This window comes from Zingiber officinale, chromosome 7B, assembly GCF_018446385.1.
Source record: "Zingiber officinale cultivar Zhangliang chromosome 7B, Zo_v1.1, whole genome shotgun sequence".
Lineage (NCBI taxonomy): Eukaryota > Viridiplantae > Streptophyta > Magnoliopsida > Zingiberales > Zingiberaceae > Zingiber > Zingiber officinale.
The window spans coordinates 54,573,460-54,595,659 of NC_055999.1; the positions used below are offsets into that span (position 1 = coordinate 54,573,460).

The window sequence follows — 22,200 nt, forward strand, 5'->3', positions numbered from 1 at the left end:
GAGAGCAGTCGAAGACAGTATAGAAAGTTCATAGTTTTCTATATTAGCTAGATATTACCGGGGACTTGTTGAGGGTTTTTCCATCATCGCTTGTGAGGCCAGTTTTCAGGAGCTTAAGCAAAAGCTGATAACTACACCCGTTTTGAGATCATTAGAATTATCCGGTTCATGATTTAGAATTAGCAGCTATCCATTTCACACCAAAAATTTGGAGACATTATTTGTATGAGATTACTTTTGAGATTTTCACAGATCATAAGAGTCTTAAGTACTTGTTTACTCAAAAGGAGTTGAACCTTAAATAGAGAAGACAATGAAATTCTTGAATCATTATAACTGCACTATTAACTATCATCTAGAGAAAGTTAATATAGTAGCAGATGCTTTAAGTAGAAAATTTCGAGGAGTTTTGGCTTATCACCAAGTTATAGTTATAGAATTGGTACAGAGTTTTTCCAAGCTAGGATTAGTAGAGCAGGGACTGATAGAGCGAGGGATATTGGTATACATAATTACTCAGCCGCTTAGAGTCGATGTTCTAAATGGCGTTGTAGGTGGCCCGCCTAAGCAGTACCTAGGCAAGAGGCGTTGGTCATCCACCTGCTTTTGTCAGAGGCAGCCTTAAAAGGCGGGTAAAACAAGTAGGTTAAAAAAAACCTTAATTGCCTTCCGCCTTCGCCTCCTTCCACCTGCAGCTGCTTCGCAGCTACTGTCGCTAGCCGCCCGCAGCTATTGCCAACAACCGCCCACGCTGTTGCCCGCCACTATGGCCTGCCACCATTGCTGCTGTCATCAAGTAAAGTTTTCAAAAACCTAGATTTCAAAATTTCCTTCGAAGGCTCGCGTAAGAACGCCAAAACACCTCGTCAGACCTGTCACTAGGGCACAGACGCCTCGTCGGACCCGTCGCGAGGGCATAGACGCATCGCCCGGACCCGATAATAGGCCCGGACGTGTCGCCCAAGCTCGACGAGGCTTCTGTGCATGCGCGACCACCCCTTCCATCTCACTATCGCCACCACCGTTGAAGTCGACCACTGCTGTAGCTGATCTGACCAATCCAGCCTGCCATCGCCATTCCCTTCGTGTGTGGCCACTGTTTTGACACCAGAGTATTAAGGTAAAGCTTAAGTGAGTATTAGCCTAATTGAATATGAATTTTCAGTTAAGAGATTGGTTGATTAAGTTAATTGTGGATTGGTTTCATTTTGTGATGGATTTAGGAAGGATAAAATTTGGAGGTGTCTTAAAGGCGAATATGCTCGCCCCAGCGCCCTCGCCAACCCGTTCCAGGGCCAACACGGAGGACGTAAATCACGGGCGGCTACTAGACTTTGGAATTAACTATTTCGTGGATGAGTTCCATTGAATTAAAAGATTGATTAAATCTTATTAGTTTCAATTAACAGTATAAATCCATGACTAGCAGTTGATGATGTTAATTGGAATTTGAAGGGTCAATGAAGGTGGATTAATTCATGTATAAACCTAATATAATTAGGTTGTGGAATGGTTAAGGTTAATCAACAGTTAAACTTAATCTAATGAAGAGGATGAATTAATTAAGATTAAATTTGACTAACTTTAATTTAAGCAACGAATTGTATTAGTGAGACCTAAATATTAATTGGGGATTAATTAATGAGCGTGTTCGGTTAGAGTTACCCTAATTAGTTTTGGGGATTTTATTTAGATATTTAATTTATATGATATTAGCTAAATAAAATATATCAGGACTCTAATTTGAGACGAGCATCTTGACGTGGGAGTTATTTTTGGCACGCACTATATTTGAGGTGTGTACTTCTATCTTGGCCTCTATAATTCATTGAACTTGGTGCATAATTTTTAATTGATGAATTAGGTCGGTTTACCTTAAATCTATTCGTATTTATCCATGCTTGATAATTACCTAATTGACCTTGGAGATGATCTAGTTATTGATTATACAATCTTAGTTTTGGTTATCTAAACTCTCTATAGTATATACACGTGTATGGTGTGTACTATAAGAGTTAACATGTTGATTATGCATATGTTGTAGTGTGCACACGTGTATGATGTGTACTATAGGAGTTATCATTTTGACTGCCTATGTTACCACTTCCTATGTGCTTAATATCGTCGGTTCTCGCGAATTTGAACCTAGTATTTTACACCCTAGTTTCCTATACTAGTATATATATAGATATATATATTCCTACTAACGTAAGCACTGACACGGGGGAGACACACGACCCGTTCTTTGGAAAAACCAAACTTCCATCGATTTTACAGGGATTCCATCACGTGCCACTGGCGAGCCACCCTTTCTGAAAGAAAGGCAACTTTGACAATCTCCAAATAGCAACTTACTCAACATCCTACTTGACTGGCCATTTAGGAGTAATGGTAGCTGGAGACGTGAGCAGTTGTCACAGTCTACCCATTCGGTCACACAGATGTCGTGGTAGCTTGAGTGAAGTGTAGGAGTGACACATACATGATCATGTGCATATGATGTGTGATGCATACTTGGAGATACTATCTACATATGCTTGTAATATGCTGCATTTGATTGAGCTATAATTGTTGCATATGGTTGTCATGATTCATATATGTTCATTTATCATACATGTATATGTTATCATGTATTGCTCAGGTATTACAAGTAGATATGTTATTGATCCCTAGTGAATTTACTAATCACTATATCGTGTGTTAAATCCAGATTGGGTATATGCATTTATTATATCAGTTATAATTATATGCACTTATTATGTCATATATGACCATATTCTTATTTCCCTACTGAGTAATCATGTCCTATCATATCTATTACCCGCTGAGTCACCTGAACTCACCACCCCTACGTATGTTTTATGTTTCTCAGGTGACGTGTAAATGTTGCAAAGTCGCTTGGAGTATTCTATCTATCGGTCCCACGTCATATCTGAAGACGATCTTTGTTTTACCTTTGATTTACTTGCATTTCTTTAGACTTTAAGGATTTAGCATTGTAATAATTTGATTTGGACTTGGTATTTAGCCTCAAGGCACCTTTTGTTGGTTTTTGGGTGGATGTTGAGTAAATCGAGCCGGCTCGTAATCAGTTGTTTTTGGTTTATGTGGCTTATCTTATGTCTTCCGCTGTGTTTTTGTTTCAGTCGTGTGGATTGTTTATTATTCTACGTGATTATGTATGTTTCTAGTCGTGTGATCTGTAGTTATTATACTTGTATAGTTGTGTGGCGTATCTAGGTTTCATATGTTGTCATAAGTGGAGAGATATTGTCCGTTTCTCGGGCAGAGACTCCTTTAGGGCATGATATTTTGCTAGGCTCTGGTCCAATCATCGAGTAATGCTTGAGCTTCCAATAAGTCGTGAGACAAAATCGATTGTCGTTCATCTAATATGTTACCGTCGGCACTAAACATCTGCTCCACAGCAATAGTTGATACTGGACAAGCTAAAATTTCTTTGTCGATCACGAAGATGACGAGAAAGCTTTGAATCTTCTATTACCGTCACTTTAGGATATCAAAATTTTTACTATTTACTTCACTAAAATCAAAAGAAGTCATAAATAATTCTCAAGTTCCTGTGTAGAACTTAAGGATCCTCGTGAACGTTTTGTTCGTTCTTTTAATAATAGTTGAACTTTTGTATGTTTTAAATTACTACTACAATTTGTTATGTTTCAAAAATTTTAGATTGTACTCCATATTTTACATAATATTGATTATAAATATCATATAACTAAAATCTAATATTATATATAATATTAACTGAATCGAGAGAAGAATCTTTAATTAGAATTAAAACATCATAATACAAAGTTAATATTTCTTATAAACTTCTAATTTAAACCTAGAAATAGGATCTAAAACAAATACAAATAAATAAATATCAAAAATAGTATAAAAATATTTTTCTCATTTAATTTTCATTGCTAATATACAATAAGATTCATTATTAATATGCTCATTTACAATTAATACTATACTAGAAAATTTTTTAAAAATTAAATGAGGAATGGGAAATAAACACCAAAAAATTGTTCGATTGTATCGTTAAGTACTTTTAAATTTTCACAAATATTACTACAAATATTCCATTGTTGTAAAAATAAATATATATTAATATTAGTATTTTGTGCAAAAAATAAACATAATAATTTTTTATATTGAAATGAATCTTGTAATAATTGATATGTTGAATTCCAACGCGTTGATACATCACGTGAAAATTTTTTAAGTTTCATTCTATTAGTTTTACAAAACTTACCAAATTGTTCCATTATAGATGGATGTGATCATAAATAAAAATTACAATTCTAATTGGTTTAATATGATTTTATAAAATTTTTAATCCATCTTTGAATAGATAAATTTAAAATATGACATTAGTTCTTCTATACAAACGGTATTGGATTTAGCATTATCTAATGATATTGAAAAAATTTTGTGAGTTAATCCATATTCTTATAAAATTAAACATAATAATTGTGCAATGTTATGAGCAGTATATGATTTATTAAAAACTCTATAAGCTAACAATCCTTTTGGAGATTCCAAGAGTTATCAATCCAATGACAAGTTATATCCATATACGAATGTATTTGCCTCACTACAAATATCATAACATAAAGAAATTTTATTATTTAATTTATTAAATTTATCAATTAAATTCTTTTTTCTTTATTTTATTAATTTTTTAATTGTACGAGTAAATGAAATCTTAGAAACATATTTAGCACATGGAATAAGAGATTCTTTATAAAAAATCTTCAAATGTACATTTAGATCCAAAACTAAAATGTATACTAGGTGGGGTCGGCTGTATGAATCCTTTATACCATTGAGCTCTATCTCTTATTATATCATCATCTATATTTAAATAAATTTTATCTTGTTTTATTGTTTCTAATCAAGTCTTTTTCGGTCTTCCTCTTCCTCGTTTGATATGCATATTTATCATAGTTTCACATCGTCTAACTGGAGTATTTATTGGTCGTCTAAGTACATGTGCGTACCATCTTAAACGTCTCTCGGAGTTTTTTCTCAATAGATGCAACTCCGACTTTCTCTCTAATGCTCTCATTTCTTATTTTGTCCATCCTCGTATGTCCACACATCCACCTTAACATCTTCATCTCTGTAACTCTCATCTTCTGATCATGTGCTCGAGTCAGAGCCCAACATTCAACTCCATATAACATAACAGGTCTAACTGCGATTTTATAAAACTTACCTTTAAGTTTAAAAGATACTTTACGGTCACATAAAACACTCGATACTCCCCTCCATTTCACTCATCTCTCTCAATCCCTCCATCGTTTTGCAAAAATGATCCTAAATATTTAAATTTCTCGATTCTGGGCAACTCGTCCTCTCCTATCTTAACAATTGTTTCATTATTTCTAATATTGCTAAACTTAAATTCCATATATTCCGTCTTTAATCTACTAAACTTAAAACATTTCCCTTATAGTGTTTCCCTCCAAGATTCTAGTTTAGCATTTACTATTTCACGTGTTTCATCTACCAAAATAATATCATCTGCAAACAACATGCACCACGGTACTGTGTCTTGAATGTGCGAGTTCGTCCATAATTAGTGTAAAAAGATAAGGACTTAGAGCTGATCATTGATGTAACCCTATATTTATTAGAAATAATTCAGTTATTTCGCCTGAAGTCTTTACTCTGGTCGTTACATCCTCATACATATCCTTAATTAATTCAATATATGTTAGGCTAACACCTCTCTTTTCTAAAATTCTCCGTATAATTTCTCTTGGGACTCTATCATAAACTTTTTCTAAGTCAATGAATGTCATGTGTTGATCTTGTTTTTGCTCTCGATATTTTTCAATTAATTGTCTAAGAAGATATATAGTTTCTATTGTCGATCTTTCAGGCATGAACGCAAATTGATTTGTTGTCACTATGGTCTCCTTCCTTAATCTTTTTTCTATTACTTTTTCCCAAAATTTCATAGTATGACTCATTAATTTAATACCTCTATAGTTTGCACAATTTTGTACATCTCCCTTGTTATTATAAAATGGAATTAGAGTACTTATCCTCCATTGATCAGGCATTTTTTCGTTTTCAATATCATGTTAAATAATTTTGTAAGTCATTAAATATCTTGTTTCCCTAAGCACTTCCATACCTCTATCGGAATATCATCTGGTCCAACAGCTTTTTCATTGTGCATCTCATTTAAAGTTTATTTTACGTCTGAAGTTTGCTTCTACGATAAAAATTAAAATTTCTATGCTCATTTGACCTACTTAAATTACCTAATTTAAATTGGTCACCAAAACCTTCAATAAAAAGTTAATGAAAATACCTCTTCCACCGCTCTTTTATTTCTCCATTGTTTACTAATACCCTATTACATTCATCTTTAATATATTTTATTTGGCTAAGATCTCTTGTTTTCCTTTCTCTCACTTTAGCTATTCTATAAATGTCTCTTTCCACTTCTTTTGTATCCAATTTTTTATATAATCGTTCAAAAGTTTCATTTTTTTGCTTTACTCACTACTTTCTTAGCTTTTTTATTGGCCATTGTATATTTTTTTAAGTTTTCCTCGTTCTTACAAATATATAATTCCTTATAAGCTATTCGTTTTTCCTTCAATTTCTCTTGTACTTTCTCATTCCACCACCAAGATTTTTTACTTAGTGGTGCATGCCCTTTGACTCACCGAGTACACTCTTAGCTACTATTTTCAACTTTGATATCATCTTATCCCATGTTGTATTAGAATCATCGTATATTTCAACTAATGCTTATACTTCTACCTTCTCCTTAAATATATTTTGCTTCCCATCCTTTAACTTCCACCACTTAATTCGAGGAATCGTATATATTTTCTTTCTATTGATACTATATTTGAGGCGTATATCCAACACTACTAACTTATGTTGGATAGTTAAGTTTTCTACAAGGATGACTTTGCAATCTTTACAAATTTTTCTATCATTTTTCCTAATCATAAAAAAGTTAATTTACGATTTATTATTCCCACTTTTGAATGTGACTAAGTGTTCTTCTCTTTTCTTAAAAAACGTATTAGATAATATAAGGTCATATGCTATCGCAAAATCTAATATAGTTTTCTCTTCCTCATTCCTCGTTCCAAACTCATAACTCCCATGTACTCTCTCATATTCCTCATTTTTCACTCCGATATGTCCATTTAGATCACCTCCTATTAAAATCATTTCATTTGGTGGAATATTTTGTAATATTTCATCTAAGTCCTCCTAAAATCTTGATTTGGTAACTTCATCTAATCCTACCTGTGATGCATATACGCTAATTATGTTCATAGTTTCTTTCGCCACTATTATTTTAAGGGTTATAATTCTATCTTCTTTTTTAACTACTCCTACAACTTCATCCTTTAACAAACTATCTACAATAATACTCACTCTATTTCTTACTTTACTTTCTCTAGTGTACCATAACTTAAAACTCAAGTTCTCTATCATATCTGCCTTAACGCCTGTCCATTTTGTCTCTTGTACATACAAAATACTAATTTTTTTCCTAATTATCAAATCTACTACCTCCATTGATTTATCAGTGAGAATTCCTATATTCCGTGTTAGTTTTCCTATCATATTTGTTCTTATCCAACATATTGTGTGAGAACTCTTGCCTATTTAATACTATATCCAAGTTCTCATGGAGATGTAGTGGTTCATGCTGAGACGTTACAGTCGGACCCTGTAACGCGAACTCTTGCATATTTAGGAGTCCACCCGAGTTCTGGAGATGTAGCGGTCCTTACCGAGACGTTACAGTCGGACCTTGCAACGCGTTCCTTCCGGGGAACATCCTAGCATTAGCACAATAATTTAATGGATGCATTCATTGAATATTTGTCATAGTTTTGACGCTGGCTGGCAACCTAACGCAACCCTCCTCCTTTATCCGGGCTTGGGACCAGCCATGACCAATCGTGGGCGGAGTTAAAATAGTTTTAAATTATTATTCTTAATTTATTATCGAATTAAAAATAAATTAAAATTATGTACTAACTAAAGAAATACTATGATGTTAATGTCATTGTTTGTTTACAATCGGGTGTTTCGTTTTAACGACCCATAGCCGCCGCCGACTTGGAATTTGTAGGAAATGCTTACATTTTGCACGCAATTCTCCCGACGGAAGAGTGACTTTCTCAAAATGTTTAGTGAAAATAGAAGATTTTAGAGGAATTACCCGAAACTTAGAAGTAATTACATCGGTACTTCCTTATGTTTCAGGTGTTGGAATCAGAAGGTGCTCGGTCTCATAATCTGTAGATTGAATGTTAAGGTCCTCGTACGGATTCATTATTTCTTTTCCCCTCTAAGATCGAGATAATGAACCTCCACGGCATCTTTCCATTATAGTTTAAAATTAGAAACGAAAGTGCGTAGAAATGGAAACTTGGAGTTAAAAACATGTAGAGAATGCGAAATTGAAAATGAGTAAAGAAGATGTGTATGAAAATAATAAAATAAACTCCCTATTTATAGAGTTTGGATAATAATGGACACTAATTATAGTCATTGATAAAAAAAAATGGTCAAATGATCTTAACCGTTGAAAAGAATACCCAAAAAACACCCCCCACCCCCAACGACTATAAACTGTCGACTAAAACAAAAGCAAAAAAAAAAAAACTCAACAAGCCAAAGCGATGGTTCGTCCGTTTTAAGGGCCTACCGGGTCGGTTCAACCTAGCGACCCAGGTCAAAGGACAACCGGGTCGTTGACCCAATTACGGGCCCGGGCCGGGTCCGGGCCAAACCTAGGCCGGGGTTAGGTATAACTTCATAGTATCTCAGTCCCGGGCCTGGTCGGGCCCGAACCCTACCCAGGATCAAGTCTAACTTCACACTGTGTCTCATCTTTATCTATATCACGATTGTTGAAACGCATTAACATTTTTCATACAAGAGTCTTTAGACAGTGAAATGAATATAGTTTTCATACAGGCTCTTTTCAAAATCTAACTCATACTAGAATCTAAAATAAAAAGTTCTTGCTCAATCACATAGAGGTATTTAGTTACTATTGCGATGAGCTCTGGTCAGGTCTAACTTCACATAGTGTCTCATCTTATCCATATCACGATTGTTGAAACACATTAACATTTTTCATACTTATGCAAAATATAAGATATAACATACAAGAGTCTTTAGACAGTAAAATGAATATAGTTTTCATACAGGCTCTTTCAAAATCTAACTCACACTAGCCTCAAATAGAAAGTTCTCTTAGTCACATAGAGATATTTAGTCGCTATTACGATGAGCTCTCACACTAACAAAAACTAGTGCAATGTCCTCCCCATAATGTTGTGCATATCTTCCTTAAAAGGTCTTGTCTTTACAATCTCTGTATATATAACTCACTAAATAACGTCGGGCAGACAACGATTATCGTGTGCTAACGAGAAGGGGAAACAGAGGAGAAGACAAGAAGAGAATCTGAAGAAAATAAGGAGAAATGTCGTTTGCTAAAAAAAAGAAACTTTATTAATAATTGAGGGATGATTCCTCGTACAACTAAATAGGTATTTATATAAACTCTAGACCCTAAGACAAAGAAAGAAAAGAAATTATAATATATGGACCTCAATTCCAATCTTATAATAAAAGAAATATTTCCAGAAAAGAAAATCTCTTAACATAAATTAAGATTAATAAAATAGGATATTATTATAAACTATGACTTATAATTACTAGGAATATCAAAAATATCCTAAACACCATAAAAATAGAAATTACTAAAAAATAGTAATAAAATCTTTGAAGGCTCGAATGAGGGCTTAAACGTTGGAATGTGGGCCCGAAAATTGACAGTTATAGTGTCAGTAACAAATGTAGATTTTCAAATTCTGCGCGCATAACTACCGACAAAGTCTGATACCAAGTTCCGAGTCAAAAAGTTATGACCGTTTGAAATTCAAATGGTCATGTTGGATTGATCTTGCATCACTAAAGGAGAGAAAACACCTATGACTTTAAACACAATAGGCAATATGTCATGTTGTTATCGCACAAGCCTAACCTAGTCAAACCATGATCTAGCGAGCCAGTCTTTGAGATAGTCCCTTCAGTTTCTTACACAATCTCAATTTGAAAAAGAAAAAACTCAGAAGTGGTAGTAGCCTTAGTAGCACAAAACCTTAATGTTTTCCCTAGTACCTTACCAAAAGATCATCTCCCTAAGATTAAAAAGCTCTTAGACAAGTATTAGGTTAACTCCTACCAGAGAATTACCTAACCAACTATCACCTCTACAGACAGTTCAACATGCAATATACCTTATTCATGGACCACAGTTGCCAAACTTTCCACACTACTGCAACAATCAAAGGAATCCTAAAGAAAAGCTTTATTAGAGAAAACATTAGTATATGATGTGCTTGCATTAACACTGTTCAAAGCTTTCATGGCTTTGTAACTTTAAGAATCATCATTAGGAATTTTAATAGCATCGTAGCTCCCATAATAAATTTCCTTAAAAAGGAAATAGGAGTTTCATTGGGCTAAATAGACCTCTTTATTCCTTCAAAAATTAAAAAGGATAAGGATCATTCTCAGTTATCGCTTTCTAAACCATTTGACATAACTTGCAATGTATCTAGACTAAGAATTTGAGATACCATAATCTACGAAAGACACCATGTTGCCTTCTTTAGCGAGAAACTAAATGGAACCCAAATGTTCTATACATATATGATATTTTCACACAATAGCCCAAGTTCTAAGGCAATGACCATACTACTTGTTACTAAACGAATTCATATTATTACCTAAGACCAAATGGTACTAGTCTATCTAGTCACAAATGGTTGAATGAAACACACTAGATTGATTGGTTGGGTGTTTATATATATATATATATATATATATATATATATATATATATCCCAAAATATTGTTTCTTTTCAAATCTATTTTTAATTAATATTTCGATATGCTTCAAACAAATAAATTTTTAAAGTTGTTGCAACGGTAAAGTTGTTGCTTTGTGATCTAAAGGTCACGGGTTTGAATCCTAGAAACAGCCTCTTGCAAAAAATATTATAAGGCTGCATACAATGGATCCTTCTTCGAAACCCTGCATGGCGAGAGTTTCATGTACCGGGCTACTCTTTTTATTTCGTTATGCTTCTAACAAATTAATTTTTAAATTCAATATTTTTTTCCTCCTCTCCAAAGAAATAATTGAATAGAAAGTATTTTATAATTCTTTTTTGATATATTTTTCCCCTACCTTGTATTCCTCCTCTTTTCTTCTTTTATAGGAAATAGGACCCTTATGTTAAAGCACTGACCTGTAAAAGATAACAAACCTATTGACGCATTAAGTTGACTCATAGCCACCTTATATACCAATGTAATAAGATGGAATAATTTTTCAAGACATTCTTTCAAAACCTTCATAATTTTATCAAACTTGCGAATAATATAGGTTGCACATTTAAGGGCTCACACATTTGTGTATCCTCCAAATGTCAAATAGGGACCTTTCAATATGTGAATCATGCAAGAGGTCTTGCAAGACATTTCGATAAAATGAAAATCATAGCTCTTGTTTTAGACAAGTTTTAAAGGCCAAAGTAGACAAGACATAGCTAGGACTATATAAGAATGTCGCACATGTCAAGTAACTAAGCTAAAAAATTTAGCCACTAACACCATAATCCCTCGTAAGCAATGGGTAAAACTTAGTATGGGATTTATTTTAAGATTCCCTCCAACCAATCATAGTCATGATTTTATTTTAGTGATTGTAGATTTGTTTTCTAAAATAGCTCATTTTATTCCTTATAATAAGAGTAATTTACCAATCTTATATAGCTAGATCATCTTTCAACGAGTTTGTCAGATTGCACAGCTTACTACAACAACAGTATTAAATCTAGATATTTTGTCACTACTTTAAAAGCCCTTATGAAGTTGTTTAGAATACAAATTTTCACATTTCATCAATAAACGAACTAAGGTTGTAAATCATAGTTTAGGAAATTAACTTAGATGTTTGATAAGGGAAAAACTAGATTTAAGATTCTCTTGCCCACTGTTAAATTTACTTAACAAAATTAGATACATGGGTAAGTCCATTCAAAGGTTGTTTATGGGTTTAAAACTTGTCACGAGATCGATTTGACTTCATTGCAAACCATTTCTTAACCTACCACCTTCTACTCTTTTGAGTCAATTGAGAGTTTTCTAAGAGTATTTGAGAATACATCACAATGTTAAGAGAAACCTTATATTGAATAATAAATTTTATGTAGATACACATCATACACAGATAAATATAACATAGGATAATTTATTCTTAACTGCATCTGCCTTGAACAATTTCTTTGAAACTCCTATAAGAAATTTTATACTTGCTCCACTAGTCTTAAAAAATAATTTAATGCTTACATTTTTCATCACCTGAATTACTCTTATCGAGAGTCATTTGAGCCCTTTATTTACCAGTTAATTTGCCCACAGGCCGTACTCCTATATATGAGACACTCTTCTGCCCTTGTCACAATTGACATATGATACATGGACAATGTTAGCTCCTCATGAAAGCACTAAAAGATATCGAGTCCATTAGAAACACCTACCATAGATTCTAAACGAACTACTACAGATGGCACAAGATTTATTTGTCAAGATTTAGCAAGTGGCACCCAAACTATCTTCCACAAAGGTAGTCCGAATCGTCTGCTTCATACTTATAGGAGGCATCCCAAGACTTGATTGATAAATCATCGTGATTCCTTATTAGACAGAGTTAAGTTCTTAGTCGGAGAGCCTAATGTAGAGTTTTTAATTTAGAAAGAATATGATGCACATAGAAGATGAATGAAGTCACGAACCTCATCCAAAGAAAAGCTAGTGACTCTCATCTAGAGAAAAGGAAAATGAAGTTGTATTAACTCAACTTGTTCATTACATGGAATCCCAACTCCTTTTATTTATTCTTTATAAAATAAAAGACTTTTTCTAATAAAACCCTAATTATCCTAATAAAACTTGACTCACTCTTTAAAAAAAAGAAAAGAACTTTTTGAAAGTTCTAACAAATTATAAAAATTAATGACTTAGATAACTTTTAATAAAATTAAATTATTATCTATGTTATTCTCCCCCAACCAAAGAATTCTTGACTCCGTCAAGTGCAAAAGATGAATGGACAAATCAAGTCTGTCAACAGAATATATTGGTGCGCGTCTTCAGCTGAAGCATGTAGTCTTTGCTCCATTTTTTCTAGAATCTTGGGAGAGAAGCTTCAAAGTTCATCTTCGGTGATCCACGTGTTATCAATCTTTCAAAGTTCTTCCCCAACGAACTTGGTATCGATGAGTGCTTCCATCTGGGAAGATCACTATTTGATGGTCTAATATGGTCTCAATATGATGAGAAGGTTGTGTACGGATGGGAGTGTCAGAAGTGACACGATAGGTACACGTCCTTCAGGCAAATCAACAGAAAAAAAAGGCTCGAATATTCCCCAATATGGTATTAAGGTTCTGTAGGTACCTAATGTTAAAATTATCAAGTCAACAACATACACATTAGTGTCAATTTTTCAAAATTTGAAATAGACCAGAGGAGTGGGCATGAAGCTTTTTGAAGGATTTTAATGCGGATAAGCATATAATCTCCTACATTTTTACTCCTTAAACCTACAATGTGCATCGGCTTTAAACTTACAATGTGTATCAGCTTGAATTTTATAAGGCTCATTATTACTCAGCGCAATTTTCGTCCTAACATCAACATTAATCTCCCTAATGCTCTCAATAAAACTTTCAGCTGGCTCAGAAGAATGAGAAACAGGTCAATACATTGATGAGCTTTCGACCCATACATAATTTCGAATGAACTATGACTGTTAGATCTATTAGTTGAATTATTGTAAGAAAATTCGGCAAGTGGCAAATTGAATCTCAAATACCTGATTTTTCACCCACTAAAGACCTTAATAAATTTCCTTTGCTGCAATGAACAACCTCAATTTGACCATCAATTTATGGATGAGAGGCATAAAAGGATTTAAGTTGGGTCGCAAATAACTTCAATAGGGTTTTCCAAAAATAGCTACCAATCTGACACTATAGTTGTTGGTAACCCATGCAATCGGATGACTTCTCTAAAGAATAATTTATCTATTTGTGATGTATCATTTGTTTTATTGTATGGAATAAAATGTTCCATTTTTAAAAATTAGTCTACTACTACTAAAATTAAGTCATGGCTCCAGTGGTTACGAGAAAATCCTAAGACAAAGTCAATGCTAATATTTTTTTAGGTTCATGGGGTATAGACCGTGTTGTGTACAATTCATGCTCCATCGGAAACTGAATATAATAGATGCTCTTATCTAAAAGCATGCTGGCATTTCCATGCACCTTATATGCGCTATGAGCCAATAGCCAACCAAGCTATGTTGAATCACAGCATATATTCTTCTTTTGCAAAGCTGCTTAATTATGATGGTAGACCTTGAGTTCTTTCTTTCAATTAAATTACTATTACTCACCACAGGAGTGATTAGATCGGTATGCAAGCTTACCAAGTAATTGTTCAAGGATTTCCACCACATTAATCCAAGCTTGTTCTATGCAATTTGATTGACTCGGTGCAGGTGTGGTTTCTATAATGAGCAAGACATTTGGTTGGACTCATTGGCCAGCTGGAGCAGGAGTGTTCCCTCAGTTCAACAATGATGTTACCTGCTGCTCTGTAGGCTGCAGCATTATCGAGGTAGCAATAGGCTGCTTAACCCTAAAGCAAATTCCATTTTGTACTGATATGTTTTCATGTTTACAAACCATCACAGATGACGGTTTTTCAGGATTGTAACCTGTATGAATTCTGGTTTTCTGGCAATAAGCAAGTGAACAACTTTGTCCACTTGTTTTTCTTGAAAATAAAAAAAAAAAGGAACATTATTGAAAATGCTAGTGTACTTGTATACTTAATGTTGCACCATAATACCTGACGGCCACACTGGCAATCTGAGATTGATTAAACTATTAATTTTAACAACCATGTTGTGACGAATAGACTTGTCAAGCATCACAAACAACTCCAGATTGCCATCTCTTCACGATTTACAAACACATGTAAAATCAAGTTCCACTTACAAGCTAGCCCTTGAACTGTATCAGAAACTGCATTGACCGCATAGCATTCCTAATCATTATTCTACTTCTCTATATTGAAACAAAAATAATCAACTATCAGGAGAACCTTCTCTGTGCTAACTAATGAAATTGCAGTCAAAAGCAAACTAATTATTAACAAAATAAAAGTCATTAAGAAAAGTAATAATTTTATGACATTTTAAGAAGCAGTTGATTAACTGTGAACATTTAACAATCTTAAGTCGTAACAAAGTGTTGGATATTATGATGGGTTTTACAGAAAAATTATCAGAATGTTTTAAAGTTGATGCCATGGGATAACAATGACATGATGGCAGAACAAAGAAGACAAACCTGATCTTGGGTCAGTGTCAAGTTCTTCATCCAGGAATACTGTTGAAGGTTGATTTCTCCTAGAAAGGTTCCTTGCCTAAAACAATGTAACTATAAATGTTGAACCAATAATATCACAAGCAATTGAAAGAGTTGATAGAGTACAATACATCCAGCAAGAGAAGACTATAGGTATTCAAACTTCACAGTCATCAGTCATAGTAGCAGCATTTTTAGTCTAGTAAATGTTCCACATTACGAGTTGGATTTTCAAAATTTGTTCTCTAATTCACCCATTTCCTTTATTATACTTAGGGTTGGTTAACATGAAGCTTATTCCTTCATTGAATTTTATACAATGATACCTAAAAAATAATATTCAAATCAATTAAATTATTTTTTATTGCATTCACTATTTTTTTATCATATAGCTTCAGTCCAATAGATTCAACTTTTCTTTGGTCTCCCACCCATCAACATCATCAATTATAATTGATTCAACATCTCTAGAAATAGAATATATCGATAATCTTTGATCATGTATAGACCATATTAACCTCTCTCATTTATTCATGTATTGAAGCTATGCCTAATTGCTCCCGGATAGTAATACTTTTAACTTTGTATCTTCTAGCAATCCTATGCTTACATTTTAATATCCCTATCTTTCTACATTTTCCTTTTAGATAGATAGTTTTTCAAACTACACAATAAATTGGTTACATCACAATCTTAAAATATCTTTTTTTATCCTAAGAGGCACATCACTATTACACGACTACAAAAGCACCTCTCCATTTCAACCACTTATCTTTATCTTGATTATGATATAGATATTTGGTATATGCTAAACAGATAACTCAATCAAGTTGATACATAGAAGAGATCTAAGTTATAGTCGTAAACAAGAGCACAAATTAATCATGTTGTTAAAAATTCAAACTCTCAACTCATTAACAGCAAAAAAAAAAATATTATTAACTACAAAATTATTTAATAGAATCCTAATCACTTTTTAAAACTCAAAATAAGACCAAGTCAACCAAAAAAGTTTATATCATCTCTTAAAATTGTAATGAACCTTAAAAAGCCTAACTTCCCTCTAAAAACTATATAACAAACATTTAAAATTTTAAAACATAGAGTATTTAAAACTATAAAATTTTAGAAGGAACTTTTTAAAATTTATCTCCAATCCTTGGAGTGTGCCATTCTCCACAATTGATGCAACACAAACTAATCATGTATATCTACAAATCAAATTGTTGACCCATAAAGAGGAAAAATATTATGAATCTCAAACTTATTTAACATATAGGATCCTAATCCCCTTTATAGACTCAAGGTGAGACTAAAACATTTAAGAAAAAGTTCTAAACTTATTAAGCCTTTAAAAGATCTAATTTCCCTCTAAAAATTATTAAAAAAAACTTTTTGAAATTTAAATACTTACAGTTTTGCAAACTATAAATTAAAAAGAATAATTTTGAATTGATCCCCAATTCTTTAAGTGCATCATTCTGCTTGATTGATCTAGAATAAACTAATTATGTCGCCAAAAGCACTAAGTCTCTACTCACGAAGAGGAAAAATGTATTAAACTCAATATTATTCAATACATACTATCCCCTTTTATAGACTCAAAATAAGGACAAGTCATCTAAGAAAATCTATTTTATCTCTAAAAATACAATGAACCTTTTAAAACCTGATTTCTCTCTAAAACTATATAAAATAAATAAAATAAAATTTAAAAACTTACATGAATTTATAAACTATAAAAATTTCAAATTTTTTAATTGATTTCTAATTCTAGTATTATGTTATTATCCTAGATTAATGCAACAAATACTAATAATGCAGCCAAAACTACAACCTCTCAACAACAACAAAGACTTATCCCACTAGGTGGGGTCTCAACTCACAAAGAAGAAAAATATTATTAACTTAGGATGATTCAATAAATAGAATTCTAGCCCCTTCCATATAAACTTGAAATAAGATCCAAGCATCCAAAAAAGACCATTTTTGTTAAATACTTTCATAAAAAAATTAATTAAAAGTGATAACAAAATAATAATAAATAATAATATTTTGAACTGCTAAAGCATCAAACTTGAGTTTTTCTAACATCGACAAAATAAAATGAACCAGATAGTTCAACACGGAATGTGGGTGTCAAGTTGAAGTCGGATTGCGCTTGGATCAAATCCATCGGGTAGCAGTTGAAATAAGGGTTACGTGAGTTCAAACCAGAGTTAATTTAGAATTGATTTAGCTAAATTATGGTTAAACCAAATTTTTAATGGGTTAAAGTAGTTCAATCAATTTAAAACAAAGTAGAGAAAATTTGAGAAGACTTTTCTCTTTTTCTTTTCTCTTCCACCACTGAACCGCCACCTCCTTCTCCTCCTATCCTTGCGTTGAACTCCCCTTCCCTTTTCTTCTTCTTCTTTCTCCTCTCTATTTCTCCCCTACTCCTTTTTCTTCCCAGCAGCAACAGCACCTTCTCTGGATTTCCAGCAGCCATCTTCTCCCTCTTCTCCTCCTTCCTCACTTCCAGCACAAGATCCTGCAGCAGCCCTAACTCTTTTGTTTTATCAAGTCATTGAGACTAGCAACCTGCCCTCTTTCCAGCAACACAGCAGCAGGTTTCCTTTTCTCTTCTCCAACAACTTAGTCTACAACAATTTCAGTACCAATGTCTACAGAAGCACTCTCTTTTTCCAGTTTCTTTAGCAAACAAGCAGCAGCTTTCTTTCCTCCTTTCTGGTTTTACCAGCAACAGGGCATCTCCTACACAGATACTCATTTCTTTCCATAGACCCAAGCAGCTTCTTTTTCTTCTTCGGCCAACAGCTACTTGTTTTCTTTGATTTCCAGGAACAGCACCAGATTCCAGCAATTCTTCTCTTCACAGAGACATCTTCAATATTTCCAGACAACAGCAGCACGTGAGTAGCAGGTATTGTTGCTGCTGTTTGTAACAAGCGCAGCCATCCACTGTTCCTGGCTGCTAAAGCCAAGGGCGAGAACCACCAGCCCTCCCTTGTCTCCTTGTTCATCGCTGTTGCCAAAAGGAAAGGTCATGCCGGCTATCTGACTTTACTCATTTTCAAACCTTCACTCAACGAGGTTATCATTCCCACGACAGCAGTAAAGGTAAAATTGTATGAATGATATTAGAGAAGTAATTGATTCATATCACTATATTTAATTTGGTTTAACTGGCTCAAGCATTTCATATCAATGAAATCTCTCCCTCATTTCATTGGTTGAGAGAGATAAGTATTCTATTATATTTCCAATTTAAGTTGGTAGACCTAATTTAGAATGGGAAGTTGAAAATTAAATTATTGTTTGATTGTGATATATGTCTTGTGTAGGAATGGGATTATATCATGTTAACAAGGTCAAATTTTATGTATTGACTATGTACCTCTAATAATGTTAAGAATTTTGTGTTATCATCAAAATATTATTTCAAATTTTCTAAGTTATTTTCATATTGTACTTATAGATAAGTTCGAGTGGAACATAGTGACTTACCACACTACTTTTTACACTGTATAGATAGGTAGGTAAATTTATCTTTGATGTCTTTGTGCATGATTAGATAAATAAAATAGAGTATATATGCTTGTACAATTATTTTTGAAAAAGGGATTAAAGTAATATTTAAAATAGTGAAATGGGTTATAAAAAAAAAAAAGGGTTGCCTGATGTGTGAAGCTTCCGCCACTACAGGATCCTGAGGAATAGAGTCATCAATTTGGGTAAGCGCGTTGGGTTGACTCGCCCAGCCAAACAATTTAAACGAATTAGGTTGAAATTTTATCAACTCATTTTAAGACGGATCTAAGCGGCCCCTCTTCGTAGACCTGCAACAAGCACGGGCCCATGGTGAGCTCGAGTTGGCTCACGGCTTGGGAAAAAACATCTTCTAATATTTAAAACTAAAGTGGAAAATTCAATGAGTTGCTTGACTTGCTTAATCCAAAATCCAAACTTTAAAATTTTTGCATTTTCTATTTTTATTTTTTTTTAGTGGGCTCATGGGCTGACCCGCCTTGGGTTGGGAATTCACAACCTGCCATATGACAAATTTTTAGAAGATTGGCTCACCCCGCATTGGCCCGTTTGATAGCACTATCGAGGAAGGATGGGACCATATTGGGTCTAATGTAAGCAACCTTATGACAACAACTCTATCATTGCACAAATGCTTCCCTTCAAAATAGATTATAAAACAATTAAATCATTAAAGGATAAAAAATTAATGTTATTTTATGTTCACATGTGGATTTCATATGGAAATTAAAATTAAAAAAATTATTTCAAAATTAAAAAATGAATATTTTTAATTTCCCTTCAGTAGTCAACCTCACCTAGTGTGATAAGGCTTAATTGTTGTTAGTTGTTGTATTCTAAATTTCTCTTCGATGATAACTTTCATTAAATTGCTTGATCTTACATGTTACTTAGGGGGTAATAGGAGTGGGGAATGGGAATGAGAATCATTGATTCCCATTGTTAATATTTGGATTATAAGAATAGGAATACAAATAAGGGAATGAATCCTTGAAATTGGGTAATAACTCATTCCCATGTACCTCCCCTTCAATGAGCCATTACCTATTTTCATCAATAAAAATATTCCCTTATTCCAAAAATACCCTTGACTTAAAACTAAAATTTTCTCCATTAATATCAAATATCAAAATATATTTATTTATTTTTTCTTTCATATCACTTATCTCTCCTTATTCTCTCTCATTATATTTTCTCTCTCATCATAGTTTCTCTCTCATCATTTTATCACACACTTTCTCTCTCCTTAATCTCTTCTATCACACTCTCTTTCCTCTTTTTTTCTCATTACACTTTCTCTCTCATCATACTTTCTCTCTCCTCAATCTCTTCCATCGCACTCTCTTCCTTCTTTTTTTCCTCATCACACTTTCTCTCTCATCACACTTTCTCTCTCCTCAATCTCTTCCATCGCACTCTCTTCCTTCTTTTTTTCCTCATCATACTTTCTCTCTCCTTAATCTCTTCCATCGCACTCTCTTTCTTCTTTTTTTCCTCATCATACTTTCTCTCTCATCATACTTTCTCTCTCCTCAATCTCTCTTATCACACTTCCTCCTTTTTTCCTCAACACACTTTCTCTCTCATCACACTTTCTCTCTCATCATACTTTCTCTCTCCTCAATCTCTCTTATCACACTTCCTCCTTTTTTCCTCAACACACTTTCTCTCTCATCACACTTTCTCTCTCCTCAATCTCTCTTATCACACTTACTCCTTTTTTCCTCAACACACTTTCTCTCTCATCATACTTTCTCTCTCCTCAATCTCTCCCATCATATTTACTGTTTTCTTTTTCTCTCACCATACTTTCTCTCTTCTCAATCTCTCTCATCACACTCTCTCTCCTCATTTTTTCTCACTATATTTTCTCTCTCTTCATCCTCTCCTATCATACTTTCTCTCACATCATATTTTCTCTCATCATGCTCTCTCCAATCACACTCTCTTTTTTCATTTTCTCTCATCACACTTTCTCTCTCTTCATTCTTTCTTATCACACTTTCCAACTCATAATACTTTCTCTCTCATCATTCTCTTTCATCATATTTTTCTCTCACATTCATCTTTCTCTCACATCTAATTTTTTCTCTTATTTTCCTTTAAGGGTAAAAAAGGAAACTTTGATTTATTCCGATAGAAGATATACAACTAACCAAACATTGCTTTTAAGAGTGATATCCATGCTCATACCCATTCCCATTCCACAATACAATGATTCCCATTCCGATTTCTATTCCTAGGAAAGAACCAAACGCCCCCTTAATGTTCTAGATGTAGATACTTATATTTTTTTCATGTTGGATAATTCTCATCTACTGACACTATAAAGATACCTAATTAAGTTAACATAATTTAAGTTAAAAATTTGATTTAGGTTGGTAGGATAGACTAACGGATAATATATGAAATTAAAACAAAGTGTGCTAAAAAAACAAAAAATAAAATAATAAAGATGTTAAATAAAGGAAAATAATACTAAAAAGTGAAAATTCTTAACATAGTCTTATACTAAAGAAGTTGATCACCCACGGGTTGGTGTGGTAGTGAGTGATCACTCACAGATAGTATTTACTTATGTGAGGGCGCTAATCCTTGTATTTCATTGATGAGGAGGTTTTTCGCCCATACATCAAATTATTACACTAAGACACTAGCTCCACTGCTCTCGTGATTCATTTCTTAATTGATTTTACGTTATTCGTGACATTTATAGATATTTATACTTATATCATTTGTGACATTTATACATTGATATTTATACCATTGTCTATTCATGTCGATTGAAGAGTAATAATAGAAAATGATCTTAATATGTAATAACAGATGATAATTTTGGGTGATAATATTAACTCTAATATTGATAAACAATTAAAATAAAATAGTAAATAATAAAAAGCATGCACAAAGCTCCCGCTAATGCGAAGTTACGGGGAAGGATTTATTGTACGCAGTCTTACCTTACTTTGCAAGAGGCTATATTCGAAACTTGAAACTATGACTATTATGTCAAGGCTCCCCTTCAAAATAAAAGTAATAGATAATTATATATATAAAAACAAGTTATACATCTCGTATAACTAATTGAAAAATATCAGAAACAGAAGCAAGACAT

The 22,200-nt window shown here is 33.3% G+C and overlaps 1 protein-coding gene across 6 annotated transcripts in view; it reads right to left on the minus strand.

Annotated features, from left to right (window-relative positions):
• Positions 1–22,200, minus strand: part of LOC122005751 (E3 ubiquitin-protein ligase bre-1-like) — a 48,372-nt gene that overhangs the window by 15,295 nt on the left and 10,877 nt on the right. For all 6 annotated transcript variants that reach the window (XM_042560936.1, XM_042560933.1, XM_042560937.1 and 3 more), the window contains one exon: positions 15,516–15,591. In XM_042560936.1, the coding sequence (XP_042416870.1) occupies positions 15,516–15,591 (76 nt within the window). The remainder of the gene's footprint in view (positions 1–15,515; positions 15,592–22,200) is intronic.